The sequence below is a fragment of the Brachyhypopomus gauderio genome, unplaced genomic scaffold (assembly GCF_052324685.1).
Source record: "Brachyhypopomus gauderio isolate BG-103 unplaced genomic scaffold, BGAUD_0.2 sc457, whole genome shotgun sequence".
NCBI lineage: Eukaryota > Metazoa > Chordata > Actinopteri > Gymnotiformes > Hypopomidae > Brachyhypopomus > Brachyhypopomus gauderio.
Genome location: NW_027507278.1, coordinates 6,592 through 33,750, shown reverse-complemented (window position 1 = coordinate 33,750; position 27,159 = coordinate 6,592). Strand labels below are relative to the sequence as shown.

The 27,159-nt window shown below is 42.5% G+C and overlaps 1 protein-coding gene across 1 annotated transcript; it reads right to left on the bottom strand.

Annotated features, from left to right (window-relative positions):
• Nucleotides 1-47: 47 nt before the first annotated feature.
• LOC143506323 (mothers against decapentaplegic homolog 3-like) lies at nucleotides 48-25,858 on the bottom strand. Its single transcript, XM_076996295.1, has 8 exons — nucleotides 25,651-25,858; nucleotides 25,096-25,230; nucleotides 11,009-11,083; nucleotides 10,567-10,617; nucleotides 9,484-9,696; nucleotides 9,056-9,193; nucleotides 8,584-8,728; nucleotides 48-3,078 (listed from the first exon to the last, which is right to left on the bottom strand). The coding sequence occupies exons 1-8, from the start codon at nucleotides 25,706-25,708 to the stop codon at nucleotides 2,955-2,957; spliced, it is 939 nt and encodes a 312-aa protein (XP_076852410.1). The 5' UTR covers nucleotides 25,709-25,858; the 3' UTR covers nucleotides 48-2,954.
• Between the last annotated feature and the right edge of the window lie 1,301 nt (nucleotides 25,859-27,159).

Below are 27,159 nucleotides of genomic sequence, written 5' to 3'. Positions count from 1 at the left end.
TTCTACCCCATTAATGTGGTGCTTGTCAAAAACACAAAGATGAAATCTTTAAGATATATCTTTTTATTAAAAGTACAATGGTAACAAATACATTGAAGCATATGGTTGACATATATTTTGGATGCAAAAGAAAAAAATACAGAATATATATTTTATACAAAAGAACATTAGCCAATTTAAAGCATAACACAAACACAAAACTAATTGTGGCACCACAGAATAAGTGAGTTGCCACAATCAATAAGCAACACGCACAATAATGCATACTATTAAAAGGTAACTCAACAATTTGCTGATGAAAATTTGTATTCTTTACTCAAGCATGTCAATGTTTTCTTTGTTTTAGTCGACAATGGACCAATATGTGTACCCCTATCTTAGTAAGAAAACTGTGGGGTCCCAAAAGACATTTCTTATTAAAACAATATATACCATTAACAGCATATAATTCTAAATCAAACACATTGCATTTCATAATTTGATGAATGCTTTTAAAACTTTGTTAAAATCTGATATTTGCTGGTAAAACTGAAACTATACTGAAATGTTGAGAGCTCAAAAATACCATTTCACCCCAAATATCCGTAACCTCCTGTGTCTTCACACATGAACCTGCATATGCACGGCTGGAGCCGCTCATCATCTTTCTCAGAGTCGACATCACAGTTTTAATTGAAATCATTATGAAGATCAGAAAGAGGTCAGAAGACATGCAAGAGCCTTCTCTTCAAAGCAGATAATGGCTTAGTGAATCACCTACACAAAAAAGTCATTTGGACAAACGTTTGCCTTTTATAACCCATTTCCCCATCATCTCCTCTATATGGTATAAAAATACATGGCTATGGTTTTAAAAAAGAACTACCAGCAGGTTTTCCTCCATTTGAGTCTTTACCATAAAAAGTACATAAGCAACTTCCTCATTTTGGAAGAACAAAGATAGTAAAATAGAATTTAGGGCAAAAATTTAATCAAACTCTGAAAACAGGCATGCATCGAGATTCAAGACATATCTACAAACTGTTCATTCTTGAGTTAACTGAAACCAAGTGTGGCCCTCATGTGAGTCGAATGACAAGCAATTGTGCACATACTCTGCATATGATCTGAATGGGAATATCAGGCCAAAGTGCATTCAATGGTCTTCACTGAAGTGGATGAGGAGGAGATAACCAATGCTTGTAGATAACCAGTGACCACATTTTAGAGTTCACTGGTTGATTTTGGAATAGTTTTCTAACAAGATCTTAATCAAATGTGTAGTATATGTCTATCTGCATACATATGTATGTATTATTTGATATCCAGAAACAGATACAGTTCTACCCACTCATCCAAAACATATGTGTGTGCCTTTTTGGGCCTAAAGTTAGGACAGCACTTCAATCCTTGCTGAGTGAAAACCATTTAAACTAGGTGTGGAATGTTGCACAGCCACTACAAGGGTTCAGCTTGGTGTATACATCTAGAGGTTTCTTCTGTATAGTGTACTTGGTGTATACATCTAGATGAGGTTTCTTCTGTATAGTGTAATTGTAGATCCTGAATACATTTAATATTGTGACCTATATCCTATGACGAGTCATGAGAGCGGTGGTGGTCCAATAAATTACAAGTGACAATACAGAGAAGATACAGAAATTTATAATGACCGGAAAAAAAACTACGACTCTATGCGAATCTTCTTTGACCTGTAAAAATAACCCCCATTTTATTAGGCTGACTAAACAGCCCTCCCCCCCCCCCCTGCACAATATTTGGGTGGGAAAGCCGCAGCAGAACAAGGACGGAGCACGACTCCCGCCAAAGTGTCCCACACCTCGTGCCCGGTCCCGCGTCTCTCCACCAGCCCTATCTGATCTCAGCAGGAGGGCAGGCAGACACCCTCGGAAACTCACCCACACACCCTCACGGCAGGGACAGCTGGCACACAGATTAAACAGCTACCACAAGCACATCTTAGGAGAACACACACCCACACACAGAGACTTGGCATGGCTCCACACAGACAGATTAAAACACAGAGGGAGAGCTCCACTACAGGGGGAATAACAGCATCTCACCCTGCAGCCGTCTACAACAGCTCCACCCTGCTCACCCCGTACTGATTCCTTAAAGCAATATATAAGGCTCAAGATGCTTATATGGACAGCTGTGCCACACGTGTTACCGTGTTCCTCTGCAGATGCCTTCAAAATGTTTTAGTGAACTGATGATGATGATGATAATGGATCATCTCCTTCCACTTCTGGTTCTTAAGGCACTGGTCAGTTATGGCTCTAAAGAGAGAGTGCCTTTTCTCTGACTTAGCAAACTTTCATTCCAGTTTCACCGTTATAGGACTGGCATGACACTTGTCTATGGATTAAATCAAACAGTACTTGTTTCCTTTTGCACACAGAGCACACTCACATTAACATGTATGACATAGTACATACAACAAGGGTTTTGTCCCCCGCATTTTGCTAAAACAAAAATAGAGACATTTTAACAGAAACATATTGAACTTCGTCAATCTTTCATTGTACACAAATCATTTGTTCTTACATTAATGAGGTGTTTTCTTACACCTGTTGTGGTAACACACAACAAAGTAACACCGTAACAAGGGGACAAACAAGGAGAGTTTACAGTACACATGGCCAGGCAAACTGGCTCTGACCCCCCTAAATCTCAAAAACTACAAAGGACGCTGTAAATAAACAATATGAACACAACATAAAAAAGAAAGTATAAACAAAAATGGTACTGCTTAATGCACACTTCCTCTTTGAGACGAACGTGTGTGAAAGTGCTGTTGAAAGAAGGTGGGTTTTGTCAGGGGAGCCTGCTTTTGCTTTGTGCTGATGGCCTTTAGGGTCGTTACCCTTCCATTCCTCGAGGAAGCTTTTTTTCTGTTTTAGTTCTGGTTTTGGTCTGGTTACCTCCAGTAGTGCTAAGGGGGAAGACATTTCCTAGGACACACTGGAGCAACGGACAGCAGGAGAGCCCATCTGAGTGAGTACCTTGTCCAGCCACTGCAGGGGCCCGTTCAGGTGTAGTTCTATCCAGCAGGGGGTGCTAGTCACTGTCTGTCGCCTGGAGCGTAGAGGAGCAGACAAAACAGAAGAGGAGAGATGGTGAGGGGACGAAAAACAAAGAAAAAGAGAATAAGGATGAAATGCTGTAAAAGATCAGGAAATTTAAGCAGTTATGTGTCAGCGGTGTCTTCACTTCAGTGTTCACATCTACAATCTCCAATGATATGAATGCGGCAATAAAGCAGCAGGGAGTCAGATGTGCGGGATGCTAGGACGTCTGGGATTGAGCTCAGTCAGGACGTCTGGGTTTGAGCTCAATCAGGACGTTTAGGTTTGAGCTCAGTCCGGGTGTCTGGGTTTGAGCTCAGTCAGGACGTTTAGATTTGAGCTCAGTCCGGGCGCCTGGGTTTGAGCTCAGTCAGGACGTCTGGGTTTTAGCTCAGTCAGGACGTCTGGGTTTGAGCTCAGTCAGGACGTCTGGGTTTTAGCTCAGTCAGGACGCCTGGGTTTTAGCTCATTCAGGACGTCTGGGTTTTAGCTCAGTCAGGACGTCTGGGTTTGAGCTCAGTCCGGGCGTCTGGGTCTGAGCTCAGTTGCTGTGTAAACTCAGCTCTGTAGGAACCAGCTCCACACGCCTCCACGTGCCTCCAGACTCTGGCGGGGATCACCACCACTGCCAAACACAGGCGTCTACATTCCACACTGCTGACCCAATGCCTCGGCCTGCTTCTCTGTATTTTACACACACACACACAAATTCCGGCAGCTTGTCTTTCCCCGCCCACTCGTGGGCTTCAACCCGCTCCTCTTCCTTTGAGCTTCTCTTTCATAAAACGCTTTCTGATGGAATATTAAAGTCTTCCACTAAAATCACACACAATGCACTGAGAGAGCAGGTAGACACATCTAGAAACAGACAAGCACCAAACACACACAGTAATTCCAAAGTGGTGTAATTGGTGGCTTCTGCTCCATACTCCTAATAGGGGAGTAACAGATGCTTTGACACTAGAGGACACGCTGAAGCCCAGGACAGCTCCGTCTGCCTGTCCTCCCTCCCTGTACGTCTCTCAGGCTCTCCACACTCCAGGAGAGTGCTTCTGCTGTCTTCTGCAAAGCCCCAGAACTCGAACTCCCTCGCCTTTCACTGTGGGCTCTCTCTCAGCAAATGGTCCTTACCTGCCAGCAGCACCCCCCCCCCCTCCCTCCCCGCCGCTACTAATGATGAGACCAGGGACTAATGAAAGGGAGGAACAGGGAGGACAGGGTGTGGGACGGTGAGGGGGACGGGTTTAAGCGAAGAAGGAGTGTGACAGAGTAAGACGAGACTGTGTCTGGAAAAAGAGATTGGGGTTAAGGCACTGGTAGCTTTGCATTATGCTCTTCAGCGTATGAGGGAGACTTACAGTCTGCAATAATGCAGGGGAACACGACCACAGCAGGCACGCTGGGGAGTTTCATTTAATGTGCACTAATGGTGAAGACCTGTTCCGTTATTCCAACATAAATAAGTTATATATAATAACTAGTGGTGGGACTTTAACGCGTTAATTTCGATTAATTAATTACAGGAAAATTAACGCACTAAAAAAATTAACGCATTTAACGGGCGAGACACTTTTGCACCATGGAATGTTTCTCAGTGCACGAGTTCCAGACATACAGATTATATGGACGCACAATAAGATCATGATGGATATGACTGAAGAGGCTACGCTGGTGGATGGGAAATTTAAATATAAACTTCCAGATGGAAGTAGGCTACAAACAAAAATAGTGTTATTTACACTTTATGTAGGAAGGAGTTCGCTTATCACAGGAGCACTTCCACTCTTCGTTACCACCTCAACGCAAAACATGTTGCGGCTAAAGCTGGGCGTACACTGTGCGATATTTTAAATCGTGTACTCAGCTCCAGCTCAAACTGTACGACTAAATCGCAGGGAGAGTCGGCTCGTGGAGCTGCTTCAACAGTGCGATACTTTCACGAGGAGCGATTTGAATTTCAAACATGTTTGATATTCTTGCGACGCTGCGATTTCTGATCGGGAGTTGTGAATCGCTCCTCGTAGCTATACCTGTGTAAACTATACGATGCACGACACGCGATTGAGCCGAAACGAGTGAAAAATCGGCTGAAAATGGGCCAAAAATCGCACAGTGTCCGATTCACATCCTGTGAGGAAATGTCCTGGTTTTTAAATTACCTTCATTGGACCATTAAGACTGGATTAAACTTTCGCGAGTGGCCGTAGCGCGCGACTCCGCACGCGTTTATACATGACGCGTCACATTATTTGTGTTGTCCGCTCTCAGTGGTCGAAGATAAAGACTTACAAGAAGCGCTGCACATTGCGTCAACTGATGCAAGTTACGAACTACCGTCCAGGGGTGAGTTTCCCAAAACGTTCTTAGCGCCAAGTACTTCTTAACCTCGTACGTAAGAATGAGGTAACGAAGTACTTGGCGCTAAGAACGTTTTGGGAAACTCACCCCAGAAAGACAATGTCGAAGAAAATCCAGCAGCTGTATGATGAGGAATAGGAAGTAAAACAGGTTATTGTGAAGAGCGCCACAAATGTGGCTCTGACTGGGGATCACTGGACCTCTGTTAGCAACAAGAATTATCTTGGTGTGACAGCTCATATAGATGATGAATCTATAGATGATGAAGATCCAGTCATTTGCTTTGAGCATGCAGAAGACCACTTCTAGGCACTATGGAGATGCATGTGGCAGAAGCCTGGGAAATTAAAGAAATTGCTAAAATGCTATTAAAAAACATCTTCTGATTTACTTCAATTCTTCCAATATCCTGAGCAAAACTCCCAAAATTAAACAACATTTTTGATCAGAATTTCCAATGTTCTGAACTGTTTTCTGCACACTACACATATATTGGTCTGTGTAGTAGACTAGTGGAAAAATAAACAAGATGTTGAAGTTTATGATTATGTTCATTGATTCATTCATCATTCAAACTTAAATTAATATTTCTCATGTTAAATACTGAAATGCGATTAAAATGCGATTAATTTCGATTAATTAATTACAAAGCTTCCGATTAATTCGATTAATTTTTTTAATCGCATCCCACCCCTAATAATAACATAATGTACATGATTTTTAAAAAGAGGACAGTAATGTAGTGTGGAAGAGCGTGCAGTCCTAGAATTTACCCCCCAAAATAGCACTGCAGTGGCAGTGGCTCATCTCAGACAAACCTGATGCCCTTTAAAACTTTTTAATTATATTAGGAGTGCATCTATGCAGTGTCAGCCCTTTCCTCTTGATATTTTTAACCAGACCAGGCAGGTTGTTGTAATAAGCAAAGGGGAGTAAGGGGATGACTTAGTAGTCTTAAATTGTAACTGATACCAATGTTGCCCTCAAACACAGAACCACTACGGAATCAGCCCCATCCTGAGTAATTGAGTTGGCCATTTTTTGTAGACCACACCTACAATGAGTCATCCTGATGTACTACACCAAGATTCCTATATTCCACAAATCACAAAGTCTAATTCAGCTTCCTTTTTGAAAATATCCATGCATGCTAAAATCTCTAACCTGTTCTCTGACAGCTGAAAGCTTTTCTGGTAACGCTATTTGTTACAGGGGTTTACCGGAAGGCCTGACTACCAGACAAGCCACAGAAGCCACCGCAAGCAACCAGGAAACCAACTGCGATTCCAAAATAAAACCTACCAAGAATGTCTTTGTGGAATTATGGTAACTGAAAGAAAATCGTGTTAGAAAGTAAGAGAGTGAATCTGAAATATTCACTATTCAGCCCTTTCTCTACATATTTTGATATACTTTTTACAATCATGTTAACGTCTCCAATAAGGTTTCCAATAAAATTGGGGATACAATTAGCCTGTTATGGATACTATTGTGGTGAAAAAGATTGATTTGTGAAAATGATCATTTTACTCCAACCCTAAATACTATCACATACATTGTTATACAATCCCTTCCCACCACCCAATACTCTAGTCCTGCTCTAGCCTCTATTTAGCACCACTACAGAGGAATCTGCTGGACGAAGAACCATTTCAAGGGCAGCTGAGTATTCTACTGAGACACGTGAGATGGGTGAGAGACGAGCTGTGGTGGATGTGACAGAATGATGGACGGTCTGGAAGAGTCCAGAGTCAGTCGACTTTACTGTTAGAGAAGCTTCAGGTGGTGCCTGCCAATGGCAGATTTATGGTAGCCGAGCTCAGAGATACTAGTAGTTCAGAATTTGAATGAATGGGGCTCATAGCTTAAGTAGAAGAGTGTAAGCAGCTGATCCTGCGAGACAAGTAGCATGAGAGTGAAGTGTCTGCCCAACGCACAGTGAGTAGTCTGGGAAACCAGAGTCGTGATCTCTTTGTTTCCTTTTTTGTTTTGTTTTGTTTTTTTTTCTCCCTTCCTCTCAGTTTTGTTCCCTCATTCTCTTCCACTCTCTCACTCTCTTTTCTCTGCGGTGAATGTCCCTGGTGGAAATCCACAACTGCTTTTGATTATGGTCTTGGTTACTCTCTTTCCAACAATAAGATTAGTCACTAGAGACAGAGTACTGGGAAAGGGAAAAGGAGAGAGAGAGAGAAAAAGAGAGAGAGAGAGAAAGAGAGAGAGAGCGCGAGAGAGAAAGAGAATAAGGAGGCCTGACCAGGAAACTCTGACACTTCTTGGAGCTCAGAGGGTGTGTATTTGTTTTTTGGCATGGTGTGACTTGCTAGCGCAGACCTAATAGTTTACATGGCTGGCGTGCTGAGCTGGGGGTGAGGGAGGTCTGCGAGGGCAGATGCTTCATTCTCCTAACGCTTTGCACCAGCAAAACCAGCCCAGATGAACACAGACGTTCTGGGAAACAGCCTTGACCAGACGGTGCACGCACCTCCGTCCTTCTGCGAAACACTGCACCAAGGAGCACCACATCCAGTAAAGTCTAGTTAATTTCAGGAGTTCATAGCGAACAGCTGACTCGCTCGAGTTCCGCTCCCTCTGTCCAAACTAACAGCTTCTAACGAGTTCCACGAATCTCTGCAAGGTTTAGGAAGAGTAAGGAGAACTGATTCCCGAAACCATTTGTACCAAGTGAACCATTTTTCTTTGAGTGGTAGGAACGTTTGCTTTTTTTGGGGGGTTTCTCGTGGTGTGCATGCCCACGGCTAACAGGAACAGGAGATAGAGAACAGATGGACCAGGACAGGACCTCTTTTTAAGCCCTCAGATTCTGCACTACATTCCTTCTGGGTGAACACAGTTTAGAGGTGTCCGGGGACACATTTAATCATAACTGCAGCTCTGCTGTGGCACAGTGAGCCCCCTGGAAGCCCAGAAAGGACGTGGCGTGTGGGGTCCCAGGGCCCAGGGGTGGCAGGGCCCAGGGGTGGCAGGGCCCAGGGGTGGCAGGGCCCAGGGGTGGCAGGGCCCAGGGGTGGCAGGGCCCAGGGGTGGCAGGGCCCAGGGGTGGCAGGGCCCAGGGGTGGCAGGGCCCAGGGGTGGCAGGGCCCAGGGGTGGCAGGGCCCAGGGGTGGCAGGGCCCAGGGGTGGCAGGGCGGAGACCCACCTGTACTCTGCTCCCCAGCCCTTGACAAAGCTCATGCGGATGGTGCACATTCGTGTGAGCTGGTAGACGGCTTCGAAGCCCTGGTTCACCGACTGTGCCAAAAGTGCAGCAAACTCCTGGTTGTTGAAGATCTTCAGATTACAGCCTGATGAAGAGTAACAAGCAGACACATGTATTAATGCGGAATATCTAAGGGGACGGAGAAACATAACATAACAAAAAAAAAAAAAAAAACGTGACTTAAGGGTGTGAGCTGAATCCTAGTCTTAAATCATTGTGCTGTAATCCTTAAATCATTTTCCCAAGTGTGACATACTGTTTGGTTGAGATTCAACTAATGGTGAATCTAAACGTGTGAAACACGTTTGAACAAGATTTGTAGAATCTAAAACTGCGTGCATAATCCATTTCCCACAGGAAGTGTGTAAGAGCTTTTTCAGAGTGGATGCTAAAGTCTCTTTCTCTCTCTCACCTGGTGGGATTTTACACACTGTGGCAGGGTGCCAGCCGTAGCGCTGGTTACAGTTTGGACTCTGAACAAAGATGGCGCTGTCGCTGAGACACTCAGCAAACACCTCGCCACCAATGTAGTATAAGCGTACCCCCCGACCTACAACACACACACACACACACACACACACACACACACACATACACACACAAACATCAACAGAAGTGGAAACCAAAGAGATTGTAAAAAAATAAATTTTAACTGATGTTTCCTGATCATTGCTTCAGGAGTCAGGATATTACATTTCTTGGCACAATTAAGCCTTTACAATGACTCACAAACCATACTGCAATCCACCAACAAAACGTAAGCCATTCCTTTTGTGCTACACTCTGGGCTAGCCCATGTTGGGGAGGGGGGGGGGGGGCACTGCGGATGCACGTGTGTACCGATGTGTCTGCGTGTGAGCTCCACGGCTGCGTTGCGATTCACGTTGGACAGCAGGCCCAGGCAGAAGCGCTCGGAGTTGGACGGGTCAGTGAAGCCGTCCACCGTGAGAGAGGGCTGAGATGCGTGGAAGATCTCTCCCACTCGCTGGTTGAGCTCGTAGTACGATATGGAGCACCAGAACGCTGGCTCACAGTATGTAACCGGCTGCAGGTCTGAGAGGGGAGGAGAGGAAGACAAATGAAGAAATACAGACAGAGAGAGCAAGAAACAAGACATGAAAAGAGGAACAGGGAGCAAGATGGTGTGAGTGAGGGAGAAAGAGAGAGATACAGAAAGAAGGAAGCAGACAAACAATGAGAGAAGGGAAGAGATACTCAGAAACAACAAAGAGAGAAAGAATGAGCGAAGAGGAGGAGGAGAAAGGAATGGCCAAGGAAATGGTGAGGGGGGGGTCACAGAAAACAAACAAATGAGGAAAAAAGGAGGGAAAAGGAGAGAAAAGGAAGGAAAAGGAGTTTCAAAATAATGAGCGGGTGGATATCGATGACACAGTGATGTCAGTAACCAACGCAGATTCCCAGAAATACCAAACGACAGCAGTGGAAACACCACCATCCCTCGGATACACACACACACACACACACACACACACACACACACACACACACACACACACACACACACACACGCTACGGCTTTATTATGGTGAGCGCAACGCAGGCACACCATGATTCCTGTAACTGAGAAAAGAAACGTAAGGAAAGAAAAGACCAGCGGATCCGGCTTGGGCGAGTGAAATGCCCAGATGAAACGTGTGGATGTGGGATTATTTATTATTCCAGAAGCAGTGAGGAAGACGAGCCCCATGTGGGATTCCCACTTCAGATGAAGAGCAGCAGGGTATGGTAATGCAAGTGAGGTGTGGGTGGCGTGTTTGTCCAGGAGACTGCGCAGGGGTCGGAGGCAGGGAAGACAAAAGGCTCATTCAGCTGGAGCTTCCTCTGGGGACACATGTATACACACACCTGCGCATGTAAACCACCCCCCCCCCCCCCCACACACACACACACACGAATGCTTACCTAAGTTGTTGTGTGCTGGAGATACAGGATTTGGTGACAGGTTTGGAGATCCTGAAGACAGATACAAAGAAGACAGCCACAACTGAAGATATTCCCCTGAATTTTACACCAACGCCACAGATAGCACTAACACAGAATCACACAATCTTCTTAAGTACATCCTAAACCTTTCAGGGTACATGAGGGTTACAGTCACACATGGTCTATGAGTCATATGTGGTCTGCTCCTCCAGTGCCCCCCCAAACACGCACACGCACGCACACACATGAAGCACACAGAGGCTAAGTGCCATCTTACACACCTTACAAACACTGTCATTTATTAAATGATTTAAGTGCAGGTGTTCACCGCCCCCTCTCCAAAAGAAAGGAGATTCAGCAAGTACACAGCATGATTACAAACAGCTCTTAAACACAGCCGAGTTTGTCTAAAGGTCTTAACCTGTGTCCATGCTATGGTTCATCTGGTGGTCACTGGTCTCTCCATCCTCGCTGAGGTAGCCTGGAGGAGGTGTCTCTGAAACACACACACAAACATCACCCACACACAGCCACAGTCACAGCCACACCCACACACACACACACACTGGTGAAGACAAAGCCTGCAAACAGGTGCAGTACACACAAACATACGGTGGTGACTCATGAGGTCTTTTCCTCATGACTGAGCTTCCTATTTAGAATCGGTTTGGTTTTGAGCAGCAGGACAGCTCTGCCCAGGAAATGGAAAAGCAAATTCTGCATTACAGTAACTGACCACAGTTCCCAACCTTGAAAAACATTATAATTCTGGGTGAGGCGGAGTCGGACTCTATACACCATGAGCAGAATCAGGCCCAGGTGGCATCCATCACACTGTCTTTCACTTATATCCAGTGTCCTTTATTGTGGTCAGGACAAAACCTCCCATTTAACCACTCATCACTCATTAGTGTTTACCACAATACACTATAATGCAAAAACATCTAAATAAAGAAAGTCGGTGAGTCATATTTTTAACTGTGGTTCCTTGTGTCAACAGTACCACAGTACAGTACAGTACTGTGTTTGTATGTGTGCAGTGCTCAGTGTGAGTCCCATCAATGAATCCAAAAGAAATCTGGGGCATTTTCTATAATATTTTCACTGCTTTGGGGAGCAGAGATGATGACTTTAAAGTGCAGAGAAGGGGATCATGCGTGGATCTGATTCTCTGTTTTTTGTATTTTTCATTCAAAGGTAGATGTAAATTAAAGCAGACGTTCAACAGTCTAATCCTATATTCTGGAGCACAGACAAAACAACACAAATCTATCCACCTTCCAACTACATACTGCACTGTACAAATGTGTGAAAACACCTACATTTAAGTGTATACAACCCCAACACACACACTCACACACACACACACACACACACACACACACACACACACACACACACACACACACACACACACATACAGGTATACAGTGTTTATGAGGACAGCATGCAACCACCATGGTTTAGGAGGACACTGCTTTCCTCATACCCTATCAATGAAATATATATGTCAAATAATTCAGTTTGGATCCATTAAGATACATCCCACTTAAAATTTTGTTTGTGGATAATAAATTCATGTGAACTGAGCATCTGACTTTTTACAGGTTTGAGGGGACACAACAAAACATGGTTTGCAGGGACACACATGTTTACTAGGACTGTTTACATAAAACACACAAACACAAACTTGAAGGTGGATTACCAGGACAACATGGTTTACTAGGACTGTTTATATAAAATACACTAACACAAACCTGAAGGTGGATTACAAGGTCATATATGGTTTACTAGGACTGTACTATGGAATCATTCTTTTTAATCAAAAGTATGTTGATAATACAAGTAAAAATCTTGTCAGTAAATTATTTACTTATTAATTTGTTACTTATAAATTCCTATATCATATTTTAATGTTCTTTTTAAGTCTCCCCTTTGTATTGCAATTAATAAAATTACTTAATATCATATGTAACTTAATAAAAAAAAAATAAAATCCATGCATTAAAATATTGTTTATCTCAACTATTTAAAACACATGGAAAAACATTTTATATTTGAGAAAACATTTATTTGTGAACAGATTTACATGTAAAAGTTTATGAGAGTGTATTACAAAGTCAGTTTTTACAATTTCAATATTTAACTTTTTGCCCTGCAGCACATTGATTCCTTAATACATATGAATACTTTTACCCTGGCTTACAAATCTTTTGAAAATTCTTTAAAAACATCTTCAAAAAATCTTTAAAATCTTTAAAAAAATTTAATTATACAGTGGTATAAAACATTTAAAAAATGCCATCTAGCATGCAACATAAAAAAATGTATGACAGCATACCAGAACGTAATGCCAATCCAACAACTAACTTGAAATACTAACCTGGAAATAAACAAAACAGAAAAACACTTCGACAGTGGCTCCCTAACTGTATATCAGTATAACTCAAGGCTCCAGTTTAAGAACACTAAGTATGACTTCTCGAGAACCCTTACAAAAGAAGACTCCAAATATCAAGTACAAGCTCACGAGGCCCTTCCAAGAACCTACAGAACATTACATTTACTATATACAATACAATCACAACAACTATAAAAGTCTGCTATCAGTATAACTCAAGGCTCCAGTTTAAGAACCACTAAGTATGACTTCTCGAGAGCCCTTAAAAAAGAAAAGACTCCAAATGTCAAGTACAAGCTCATAAGGCCCTTCCAAGAACCTACAGAACATAACATTTACTAGATACAGTGGGGAAAATAAGTATTTAGTCAGTCACCAATTGTGCAAGTTCTCCCACTTAAAAAGATGAGAGAGGCCTGTAATTGACATCATAGGTAGACCTCAGCTATGAGAGACAAAATGTGAAAAAAAAATTGAGAAAATCTTGTTTGACTTTTAAAGAATTTATTTGCAAATAATGGTGGAAAATAAGTATTTGATCACCTACAAACAAGCAAGATTTCTGGCTGTCACAGACCTGTAACTTCTTTTTTAAGAGGCTCCTCTTTCCCCCACTCATTACCTGTAATAATGGCACCTGTTTGAAGTCGTTAACAGTATAAAAGACACCTGCCCACAACCTCAAACAGTCACACTCCAAACTCCACTATGGTGAAGACAAAAGAGCTGTCGGAGGACACCAGAAACCGAATTGTAGACCTGCACCAGGCTGGGAAGACTGAATCTGCAATAGGCAAGCAGCTTGGTGTGAAGAAATCTACTGTGGGAGCAATAATCAGAAAATGGAAGACCTACAAGACCACTACTAATCTCCCTCGATCTGGGGCTCCACGCAAGATCTCAGCCCGTGGGGTCAAAATGATCACAAGAACGATAAGGAAAAATCCCAGAACCACAAGGGGGGATCTAGTGAATGACCTGCAGAAAGCTGGGACCAACGTTACAAAGGCTACCATCAGCAACACACTACGACGCCAGGGACTCAGATCTTGCAGTGCTAGACGTGCCCCCCTGCTTAAGCCAGTTCATATCCAGGCACGTCTGAAGTTTGCTAGAGAGCGTTTGGATGTTCCAGAAGAGTATTGGGAGAATGTCATATGGTCAGATGAAACCAAAGTAGAACTATTTGGTAAAAACACAACTCGTCGTGTTTGGAGGACAGTGAATGCTGAGTTGCATCCAAAGAACACCATACCAACTGTCAAGCATGGGGGTGGCAACATCATGCTTTGGGGCTGTTTCTCTGCAAAGGGACGACTGGTCCGTGTACATGAAAGAATGAATGGGGCCATGTATTGTGAGATTTTGGGTGCAAACCTCCTTCCATCAGCAAGGGCAATGAAGATGAAACGTGGCTGGGTCTTTCAGCACGACAATGATCCCAAGCACACTGCCAGGGCAACAAAGGAGTGGCTTCATAAGAAGCATTTCAAAGTCCTGGAGTGGCCTAGCCAGTCTCCCGATCTCAACCCCATCGAAAACCTTTAGAGGGAGTTAAAAGTCCGTGTTGCCCGCCGACAGCCCCAAAACATCACTGCTCTAGAGGAGATCTGCATGGAGGAATGGGCCAACATACCAGCAACAGTGTGTGCCAACCTTGTGAAGACTTACAGAAAACGTTTGACCTCTGTCATTGCCAACAGAGGATATACAACAAAGTATTGAGATGAACTTTTGTTATTGACCAAATACTTATTTTCCACCATTATTTGCAAATAAATTCTTTAAAAGTCAGACAAAATGATTTTCTCAATTTTTTTTTCACATTTTGTCGCTCATAGTTGAGGTCTACCTATGATGTCAATTACCAGCCTCTCTCATCTTTTTAAGTGGGAGAACTTGCACAATTGGTGACTGACTAAATACTTATTTTCCCCACTGTACAATATAAATCACAACTATAAAAGTCTGCTATCAGTATAACTCAAGGCTCCAGTTTAAGAACCACCAAGTATGACTTCTTGAGAGCCCTTACAAAAGAAAAGACTCCAAATGTCAAGTACAAGCTTATAAGGCCCTTCCAAGAACCTACAGAACATTACAAGCTCATATGGTCCTCTTTAAAGCAAACTACAAACTCAGAACGCCCTATTTAAAAATGCGGGTGTAAAAACTCATAAGGTCCTATAAATGAAAAGAACCTACAATGCATAGTGATGTACAGTTGTGATCAAATTTATTCAACCCCCAATGCTGCGAAGGGTTTTATGGAATTCAGTGCACATTTGTAATTGTGTTCATAATGAAATCTTACAAGGACTTGTTAAAGAACTAAATGCAACTAAGATAGCATCAATTTTTTTTGTCATAAAGTATTAAATGGCCTTTTTGTGATTTCTTCATTGACACAATTATTCAACCCCTTTACGACTACCACTCCTAAGAACAGAGGTTCATTCCAGTGTTTTCCATCAGGTATTGAAAACATCTGTGGATGTCAACGAGCAGCAATCAAGCATGATAAGCACCAATTAGGCAGATTTAAAAGGACTGTGATACTCAGCTCCTTCTAGACATCTACTGGTGTGTTTCCAAGCATGGTGAAGGCAAGAGAATGGTCCCAGAAGACAAGAGAAGAGGTTATTGCTCTTCACAAGAATGGCAATGGATATAAAAAGATTGCGAAGTTGTTAAATATTCCAAGAGACACTATCGGAAGTATCATTCGCAAGTTCAAGTTAAAGGGCACAGTGGAAACGTTACCTGGTCGTGGCAGAAAGAAGATCCTGACCGCGACTGCTGTGCGCTACCTGAAGCGTAATGTGGAGAAAAATCCCCGCGTGACTGCTAAGGAACTGAAAAAAGACCTGTCAGATGTGGGCACTGAAGTTTCAGCTCAGACAATAAGGCGCGCACTGCATAACGAAGACCTCCATGCCAGAACGCCCAGACGCACCCCCTTGCTGACTCCAAAGAACAAGAAAAGTCGACTGCAGTATGCCAAAAGTCATGTGGACAAGCCACAAAGGTTTTGGAACAGTGTACTGTGGTCAGATGAAACTAAATTAGAACTGTTTGGGACAATGGACCAGCGCTATGTTTGGAGGAGGAAGAACCAGGCTTATGAACAAAAGAACACCTTGTCTACTGTGAAGCACGGCAGGGGGTCAATTATGCTTTGGGGCTGTTTTGCTTCTAATGGTACAGGAAAGCTTCAACGTGTGCAGGGTACCATGAATTCCCTTCAGTACCAGGAGATCTTGGAGGAAAATGTGATGGAGTCAGTCACAAACCTGCAGCTTGGGAGACGTTGGACCTTCCAACAGGACAATGATCCGAAGCACACATCCAAGTCCACTAGAGCATGGTTGAACATGAAAGGCTGGAACATTCTAGAGTGGCCATCGCAATCACCAGACTTAAATCCAATTGAGAACCTCTGGTGGGACCTAAAGAAGGCAGTTGCAGTGCGCAAGCCTAAGAATGTGACTGAACTGGAGGCTTTTGCCCATGAAGAATGGGCTAAGATACCCATAGGTCGCTGCAAGACACTTGTGTCAAGCTATGCTTCACGCTTGAAAGCTGTCATAACTGGAAAAGGATGTTGTACTAAGTACTAAAAAATAATGTCACTAGGGGGTTGAATAAAACTGATAATGATGTGAGCACAGTAAAGACATTTGTGGTTATTCCATCATAAATATTATGTTATGTTTGTCTAATTTATAAGTGCCTCTTTGATATAATTGTAAATAAGATGACTGAAATGATCAAAATCAATGTCAAACTGGCCAAAACACTTTATTTCAGTGGGGGTTGAATAAATTTGATCACAACTGTACATACTCATAAAGCCTTATTAAAGGCACCTACAGCAGATAGTGAGTTATTTAAGTGGAGCACCCTTGTAATATAATCCCTTGTTACGTACAAAATCTCTAATATTTTGAACTGTCCGTGTCTCCAGAATTGGGTGTTCTGCCTTTCTGCAAGCATCACATTCTATTAAAGAAGCTAACTTCCCATTCCTGGTGTGCCGCCCAAAATGTGTCATGACGGCTTTGACATCCGTGGTGGTCCAAGGCTTCTTTGTGTAGGCCCTTTTCCTTTTTCTGACGAGCTCTATTATAAATAATTAATACAGTTTAATAGGATTTTTAAACAGTCATTAAGAAATAAACATGCACAAATAAAATAGAGTGAACATCAAAAATCCTACCATTATTGCCAGCAACAGAAGTCTCAGTAGTGTCTGCGCCAACATTTTCACCTAAACAGTACATTTCAGAAATCGTTTTTGCAATAGTTTGATAACGTGCACAATTCTAAACATATGTAGAGCTATAATCCATCCTTGTACTACAGCCCTCAAAACATTAATTCCTTAATACATATGAATACTTGAACATAACAAAAGAACTGACTGTTTTGATGGCACAGCATTACAAGTATAGGACATATTTTATTGTATTATAATTTAGCAATAAACATTGGAAAACTTTAAAGTTTCTTTTAGGAATATTATCTTATGGAGCAGGACTGAAGGGAACGTTGTAGTGTAGCCTGGTGAAGGCCTCTGGCTTTGGGAAGGTTTCTGGCTTGGAGAACCTGACAGATACCTTTAGATTGAGGACCCCAGTGGAGCCCTTTGACTTAAGAATCACAGCAAAGGCCTCACACTGAAAATGGCAGATGAAGCTGGCAGTTTGGGAAGGCAGCTGTGGTATGTTGGAGGTATCTAGCTTGTGTAGCTCAGTAGGGGCCTCTGACTTGAGAAGCTTGCACTGTGACGAACGTGACTTGTATGGCTGGAGGCTTGTGGATCAGTGATGATAAAGACACTACAGCAGAGGTCTCAGACCTAGGGATTGGAAGCCCAATGGAAGATTGGTGAAACTTGGAGGGTCCTGTGGCTTGGGAGTAGTGGTGGAGGCTAGTTGCTTCTGAGCCTGTTTGACATGAGGTGAAGACCCTGGGCAGTGATAGATTAAGAGGTGACTTTTTCAGTCAGGGAGCGCCTGGCTTGAGGAGCCTAGAGGTGTCTTTTAGCTTTTGGTGTATCTGAGGCCTAGAGCTTCGGGAGTCAGGTAGGGGACTCTGGCTTGGGGAACCTAGTGGGGCACCTGGTTTGGGGATACAGTGTTGCTTAAGGAGCCCAACCATGGCCTGACAGTACCTGAAGTCCCAGAACAGCCACAGGCTGATTAATGTTAGAATTAATCAAAGTGGTGATGTCCTCCATTTTGAAGGGAAACAGAAGCAACAACAATGTCAACTGCAGGTAAGGAGACTTCAGGCCTGGTCTTCTGACTAGTAAACCCTTGTTCCAAGCTCTAGGAAGTCCGGTGAAAGCTTGGAAAGTTCAGTGGAGGGCTCTAGTTTCTGGATGCCTCAGTAGAGGCCTGTGACGCAACGTAAAAACAGGGAAACAGGAACACTACATGTTCTCTACTAAATGCAAGACAGAGGCCAGTTCCTCAGCCAGAGGAACATGCACATACTGCTGATGTGATGGACCAGAGATGGGACAAGACAGATTCAGAAACAGGAGGTTGAAGACCCACTGAGCAGGAAGCAGGGAAGCTGGCTGAGTCAAAGATCTGTTGATTAAGTTGCTAGGACTGGAATAAGCCCCAGATCAGCCAGACAAATCACATAGGCATTTAACAGCAGAGCATAGAATGTCATCTCAGAACACACTACAGAACTCTCTGCTGGACTCCAGCAGAACCAGGGTGCAGATGATGTCCAAGAAGAATAAGAGTGTCTTCAGTAGACAAAGAAGCATTGGGACATAACTATTGATCTCTATTATTTAATTTTTGTCTTTTTGTTCTAACAGCCCTTCTGTTTCAGGACTCAAGTATTTAGTGTATTGGTATTTGTTCATGATTCTGTATGTGTACATTTAGTTATGATTTACAGTTTTTGACGACTGCTAACATGCGTTTCCAAATACTTGTGATACATTGTCAAAACTCTAAACACAGCAACACATTGACCTCACACAAATAGCCAAATAGTAAATATCGTGTTCAAAAGCGCATTTTCTTAACTAAATAACAACTCTGCATTTCACAATGCAAACAACTTTGTTAAAACACCTGAACCTGGTTCAGTATCCAATCATTCTTTCAAACACTAGCACATATTCTCTTTTCGAGATGAACATAGTCAATCACTGCACAACCACTGTAAAAAAACTAACATTTGATGGCAATACAGAAACAGTATTACATGTAATGTTTTACCCTCTCCCAGCAAACAACATTTTACAGTAACTTCTGTTGTTTTCTTAGTCAGTTCATTTTTACTGTAATCCGCTTCATTTGGACTTTTTTTTCAAATGTGTGCATTTTTGGCAACATACTGTCTACACAATGAGTGATATTTACTGTTAGGTACTATATGGAATGTAGATTAGACAAAAAAGGAGTCAGTAACAGTTTTGCAGTAAAGGGTATATTTTACTGTATTAGGGACATTACTGTAAATTGTGGCCTAACCCAAAAAATAATTATCGTAATTGTAAACATAATTAGCCATGGTCCCATATGTGTAAAAATACACATATACAAAAAAAGCCACACAAGGGGGAAAAACAGAATATAAAACTGAACAGTCTTGTTAGGTCTAATCTAAACGGCCTTCAGCAGTTGGCCACATGTTTTCATCCACATCACATCTGATGTTGGCCCTTGCCATGGACCTGGGAAAGAAAAGCTTGGTATGTCTTATTCACCCCTGGCAGTCTTCAGCTGAAATGTCTCTGCAGTCGGGATCTATTGCATCCAGGAGGGACATTTGGTCATGGGGCCGATGATCATACGCCTTCCACCTCCAGACTAAAAAAAGTTCCTTAGTGGGGTTGAGGAAAGGCGAGTAGGGTGGGAGGAAAAGGGACATCACTCTTGGATGGTCTATAAACCAGTTTGTGATGACATGAGAATGCTACATTGTCCCATCACAAATGTCCTGGTGTTTCCTCCCACCTGTTCCATTTCTGCTTCTGGAACCAGTTGTTGGTAGAGTTCATTCAAAAATCAAAGAAGGAGGTCACTGTTATAGGGACCAATCTGGCATTTGTGAAGGACCAAACCAGCACTTGAGATTGCAGGACAAATCGTTATATTTGCTCCTCTCTGACCCGGTACATTACTGTACTTCATTTTATTTCATTGATCTATATGTGCAAAAAATCTGTACAACAGTAATAACTTTTCAGCTGCCTTTGTTTTTGCAGAACTTGGCATTTTATACAATATTTAAGGCTTTGAACCTTAGGTTTTCATTTTTGGCATGCTGTGTACAAGCAATTGTAAATAAGACAAAAACGATCCAGAATTTTGTTATTGGATAACCTTGTGTGTATAGAAAATTTAAGCATTATAAAAACATGTAAAATGACTGCATTTTGTGCCATAACAACATGAATTGAACTAATAGTATAGCCACTGAAAACTGCTGTTGTGTTCACTGTGTTTGGAGTTTTGAAAATGTGACTACAGATTGGACAAACGCAGCTTAGCAGTCGTCAAAAACTGTAAAGGGACATGATTTCTATTTCAGGACTCAAGTATTTTGTGTATTGCTATTTGTTCCTGATTCTCTATAATATGTGTACATTTAGTCATGGTTTAAAGGGACATGATTTCTATATCGGGTCATGTATTTAGTGTCTTGCTGTTTGATTATGTCTGCCATCTTTGTACATTTATGTACACATACAGAATCATGAACAAATACCAATACACTAAATAATTGAGGCCTGAAACAGAAATCATGTCCATTTAAACCATAACTAAATGTACACATATACACAATTAAGGACAAATACCAAGACACTAAATAGTTGTCACGATATAGCTACTATCATCCCCTGTGAACCATATATAAATTTACAAAGATGTCAGTCATAACCAACAGCAAGACACTAAATACTTGAGTCCTGAAATAGAAATCATGTCCCTTTAAACCATAACTAAATGTACACATACAGAATCATGAACAAATACCAATACACTAAATAATTGAGGCCTGAAACAGAAATCATGTCCTTTTAAACCATAACTAAATACAGAATCATGAACAAATACCAATACATTAAATAATTGAGGCCTGAAACAGAAATCATGTCCCTTTAAACCATAACTAAATGTACACATACAGAATCATGAACAAATACCAATACACTAAATCAGGGGTGGCCAACTCGCGGCTCGCGAGCCGCATGCGGCTCTTTGCCTGGTTTCATGCGGCTCCCCAGCCGGTCCGCGGGCTCACCTGCACAAACGGGGCGACACACTGCTACATTTTCGTGGTGCGCGGTTAGTTTACAAGTCTAGCGATCCGCTAATACTTTTAAAACCGGCGTAGTGGAAAACACGCATTTGACTGTCTTCACAGCTAATAATTTGCACTCGCCACACCCCCCCCCCCCACCCCCCGCCCGCCCGCCCCGCTCAACAGATTACACTCGCCCATGTACGATGTGGCTCTTTGCTGTAACACAGTAAGAAAAGTGGCTCTTGGTCTATGACGGGTTCGCCACCCCTGCACTAAATAATTGAGGCCTGAAACAGAAATCATGTCCCTTTAAACCATAACTAAATGTACACATATACAGAATTAAGGACAAATACCAAGACACTAAATAGTTGTCACGATATAGCTACTATCATCCCCTGTGAACCATATATAAATGTACAAAGATGTCAGTCATAACCAACAGCAAGACACTAAATACATGACCCGATATAGAAATCATGTCCTTTTAAACCATAACTAAATGTACACATACAGAATTATGAACAAACACCAATACACTAAATAATTGAGGCCTGAAACAGAAATCATGTCCCTTTAAACCATAAATAAATGTACACATACAGAATCATGAACAAATACTAATACACTAAATAATTGAGGCCTGAAACATAAATCATGTCCCTTTAAACCATGACTAAATGTACACATATTATAGAGAATCAGAAACAAATACCAATACACAAAATACTTGAGTCCTGAAACAGAAATCATGTCCCTTTAAACCATAACTAAATGTACACATATACACAATTAAGGACAAATACCAAGACACTAAATAGTTGTCACGATATAGCTACTATCATCCCCTGTGAACCATATATAAATGCACAATGATGTCAGTCATAACCAACAGCAAGACACTAAATACTTGAGTCCTGAAATAGAAATCATGTCCCTTTAAACCATAACTAAATGTACACATACAGAATCATGAACAAATACCAATACACTAAATAATTGAGGCCTGAAACAGAAATCATGTCCCTTTAAACCATAAATAAATGTACACATATTATAGAGAATCAGAAACAAATACCAATACACAAAATACTTGAGTCCTGAAACAGAAATCATGTCCCTTTAAACCATAACTAAATGTACACATATACACAATTAAGGACAAATACCAAGACACTAAATAGTTGTCACGATATAGCTACTATCATCCCCTGTGAACCATATATAAATGTACAAAGATGTCAGTCATAACCAACAGCAAGACACTAAATACATGACCCAATATAGAAATCATGTCCTTTTAAACCATAACTAAATGTACACATACAGAATTATGAACAAATACCAATACACTAAATAATTGAGGCCTGAAACAGAAATCATGTCCCTTTAAACCATAAATAAATGTACACATATACAGAATTAAGGACAAATACCAAGATAGATTTTTTCGGCGTGAGATATCGGAAGTGTGGCGTGAGAGCGTGTGAAAACGGTCAAATGCGTGTGTCTCACGCTCAATGCGTGAGAGTTGGCAACCCTGCGTGATGTTTTAGAAAGCAAATTAGCAACGCGATCATAATGCTAATTTCCGCTAGCGACCCTATGGGATTTCCAATATAACATTAGCATCAAGCTAATTGTGCCATATAATTTCTTAGCTATTCACACCAGCACAGTACAAAACACAATATAGAATGAGTAGCTCTAGCCTGCTGTTTAGATCACAAACATTTATCAGTGCTTTGATGCTTCTACATGAGAAAGTATGCTATACGTGATGTTTTAGAAAGCAAATTAGCAACGTGATTATAATGCTAATTTCCGCTAGCGACCCTATGGGATTTCCAATATAACATTAGCATCAAGCTAATTGTGCCATATAATTTCTTAGCTATTCACACCAGCACAGTACAAAACATAATATAGAATGAGTAGCTCTAGCCTGCTGTTTAGATCACAAACATTTATCAGTGCTTTGATGCTCCTACATGAGAAAGTATGCTGTACATGATGTTTTAGAAACCAAATTAGCAACGCGATTATAATGCTAATTTCCGCTAGCGACCCTACGGAATTTCCAATATAACATTAGCATGGAGGCGTAGAGGCCCGTTCTCTCCTTTAACGAGTCAGCGACAGACCACACCGCCACACGCACAGCGATGATGACAGCTGCTTATGAGAGTGCGCGTTTATCTGTCACCGTACCTGTTTTTATGATTTTAATTGTTTTGAATGAATGCTTGTTTTGTCATCGTAAACATATATTAAACGTCAGACGTCATGTGGATGGCCCAATATGACAAATATGTGTATTCCCCACATGGCATGAAATATAGGAAATAATACAAACAAATTACTTACTTTTAAATTCTGTGATCCTGCCCCTCCGTGAAGATCCTGCCTCTGTGAAAATCCTCCTCTTTCACGGGAAAAAATTATGCCTTCGTTCCGCGAGGAAATTGGTTACATTGTTTCGCGGGAAATGTTGTAAAAATTCCCGCCAAATTGTGTAATACTTCTATACCATTCATTGGTTTCAGAGGACATCATTGTAACACACATACACATTGTGGTATAAAAGGACATTTTTTGGAAACTCCAAAAATCTCTTGGGGATTCTTAATCCTGTAAAGCGCTTTGTGACAACATGTGTTATGAAAAGCGCTATACAAATATATTTGATTTGATTTGATTTGATTTATTTAAGTCAGAAAACAACATTCATGCTCTCGGAATTACAAGGACACTTGGGATGTCCTTGTATACCTGGGTGTCCTTGTAAGGCTGGTCAGTAACCTTGTTTTTAGTCTTTGTAAACCATATAGACACACACACACACACACACACACACACACACACACACACACACACACACACACACACACAGTCTGAGGCCATGTCTGCTGTTCTCTCAGTCTGCTCCCTGGTGCTTTCTCTGCTGTGTGTGTGTGTGTGTGTCTGTGTGTTACCAGTGCTCAGCCCTGCACAGCGTGGCAGCTTGGAGCAGACTGAGGAGGCGGAGGCCCTGAGCTAAACTGTTTCTCTGTCCACTTGGTCTGTCTGTGTGCTTGACCTGTCTCTTTGCTTGCCCTGTCTGTCTGCTTGGCCTGATCTGCCTTCTGACCATGGCACCATGACCAAAAGACCTGTGTGTGTAGTCAGAGCTTCCGCAGTCCTGGACTGAGAACAGTGCCCCACTGCTCAGGGCCTTTTTTGCCCCACTGCTCAGGGCCTTTTTTGCCCCACTGCTCAGGGCCTTTTTTGCCCCACGGTTCAGGGCCTTTTTTGCCCCACTGCTCAGGGCCTTTTTTGCCCCACGATTCAGGGCCTTTGTTGCCCAAAGGCTCATGGCCTTTCTTGGCAACCATATTTTACTTTTACTTAGGTCTGGGTTTCTCAGTTGTCAGTATCAGGTTTCACATGAGGTCATGTTGTTACTATATATCTTTATGAACATATAATGCCAGAGCTGAGGCACAGACACAAACATACATACAGAGCATGTGCACAAACTCACCCACGCACACACACACACACACACACACACACACACACACACACACACACACACACACACACACACACACACACACACACACAGACACACACAGACACACACACACACACACACACACACACACACACACACACACATATATGTAGCATGTGCACACACCCCGCCCTCCCACACCCACAGTGCTCATACCCTCTTTTACACTCAAATAGCCTCTCACAATATCGAATACCCGTTTATGGGAATAAAACGTCCCATAACATCTAATAACCTCTAAATGTCTCTCATTATCTTCTCTTACCTGGGATGTAGTTGCTCTGGGGTTCGATGCCTGCGGGGAAGTTGGTGTTTTCAGGGATGGAGTGGCTGTAGTCATCCAGAGGAGGAAACTCACTGGGGATCTCTGTGTGGCGCGGCACTAGCACTGGGGGCAAGACTGCAAAGATGGTGAGTATTAGCACCACACTTACAACAGTATCTCTAACACACACACACACACACACACACACACACACACACACACACACACACACACACACACACACACAGGTCTATGACTTTAACTTCAGTAACCAAAAATAAATACTTTTGGCTCTTCAGTTTTTAAAATGAAATAGTAGCATTCTGTGATGAGGTAAACATAGCCTGATATTTTCGTACACATACATTTTTGCACACACAGTCACCACACTCCCTACAATGTCTCTACAACACAGAAACAGTACAGAGAGTGAGGTGTGTGTGTGTGTTTAGTTTTCAAACAATTATAAGATCAGCGCTTCAGTATTTAAATATAACATGAACTCTAAATATCATCATTTGCACTTTGTGGTACCGGGAGTGGTGTGTCTCTCACCTGGCGTCTCGACGCGCTGGTAGTGGTAGGGGTTCACACACACCTCATCCTTCTTCATGTGGAAAGCAAACTCACACAACTCAATGGCACGCAGTTCATGATGGGACTGCAGGTCTGGCCAGCGCCACAGCCGACAGTAGATGACATGAGGGAGACCTTTCCTGTGGGACACCTGCAGACGCCCATCCAGAGACCTGCCAGACAGAGAGAGAGAGAGAGAGAGAGAGAGAGAGAGAGAGAGAGAGAGAGTGAGAGGGAGGTAGGCAGAGAGAGGGAGAGAGAGAAAGAGCAGGAGTGACGATGAGAGAGGGAAAGAGAGAAAGAGACAGAGAGAGAGGAAGAGAGAGCAACAGACAAACAGAGAGAGAGATAGAGAGAGACAGATAAATGGAGTGGTTAAACGTTGTAGACATGTGTGTTTATAATATTAAACTGGTCAACCATGCATTTTTACAAGTGCACTGTTATATTGGCTTCTCACCTGCAAACCTATAACCCTGATGTTACAGTAAAATCCAATGTAATTAACATTGCATTAACATTTGTTTACTGAGGTTAGAAACTGATCAGTGGAGTAGGAGGCTAATGAAGTGTGTATGGCAACAGATGGCATTATGCACCAATGACATGTCCCTATAAGACAGGTGTACCCACAAGATGGCCAGTGAGAGGAGGCATAAGCAGGTTATAATAAAAGCAAAGTGATATCAGCTTCCTGCCAAAATGCAGCACAATTTATAATTATGCGCTCAATACATGGCTGAAAAAGAAGAATAACAGGAAGTACAAACAAGAGGAGTTCCTATAAGAGCGGAACCACAATGGGCTTCAAACCTGCACATCAAGTACTGCTACGTTTAGACCCCATGTAATGGACTACACCAGTTAGGCCTCCTTATCCTGCTCCTGACAACCTGCCTCTAGCAGCACCAGAGTGCAGTCAGCCATGCTAACACCGTCTTACATGGACTTATGAGATCACCACAAGGCATCTCATCTGCTCTCTCTCTCTCTCTCTCGCTCCTTTGCACACACATCTGTTTAACTGCAACATGCACAGACACATGACACATGTGCATTCAATCGCTTCATGAAGGTAATGCCCAAAAGCTCTTTATGACATTCTGGTTAGTGTGAGGGAAATATCCCAGCATTTCACCTCTACTGCCCCCCCCCCCCCCCCCTCCCTGCACATGTGTTGTGCTCCTGCAGTAGGGGCCAGGGGCGGGGCCCAGGCTGGGGCCAGGCGCAGAGGAGGCCATCGCACAAGTACGGCCCCGCTGGGGAACTGCTAGCGTTCACCACGGTGACGGCGGCAGCTAGAGGAGCAGCAAAATGTGGTTTCAGTTTTTCGAAGATTTCACTTTGCTGGCAGAGGGAAAAAAATATGGAGGAGGAAAAAAAATAAGAATGATGTAAAAAGCAGAAAACCAGACGTCCTGGTGTGTGAGTGTGTGCATCTCAGGGAGAGAGGGAGGGAATGGGAAAGAGAGTGGGGGGGGGAGATAG

Coding starts and splice junctions, on each gene's coding strand:
- LOC143506323 (XM_076996295.1), bottom strand. CDS start 25,708: ATGAAGAAGGATGAGGTGTGTGTGAACCCCTACCACTACCAGCGCGTC. Junction 9,194..9,483: donor GCTCACACGCAGACACATCG/GTACACACGTGC, acceptor TGTGTGTTGTAG/GTCGGGGGGTACGCTTATAC. Junction 3,079..8,583: donor GGCTGGGGAGCAGAGTACAG/GTGGGTCTCCGC, acceptor TCTACGCTCCAG/GCGACAGACAGTGACTAGCA.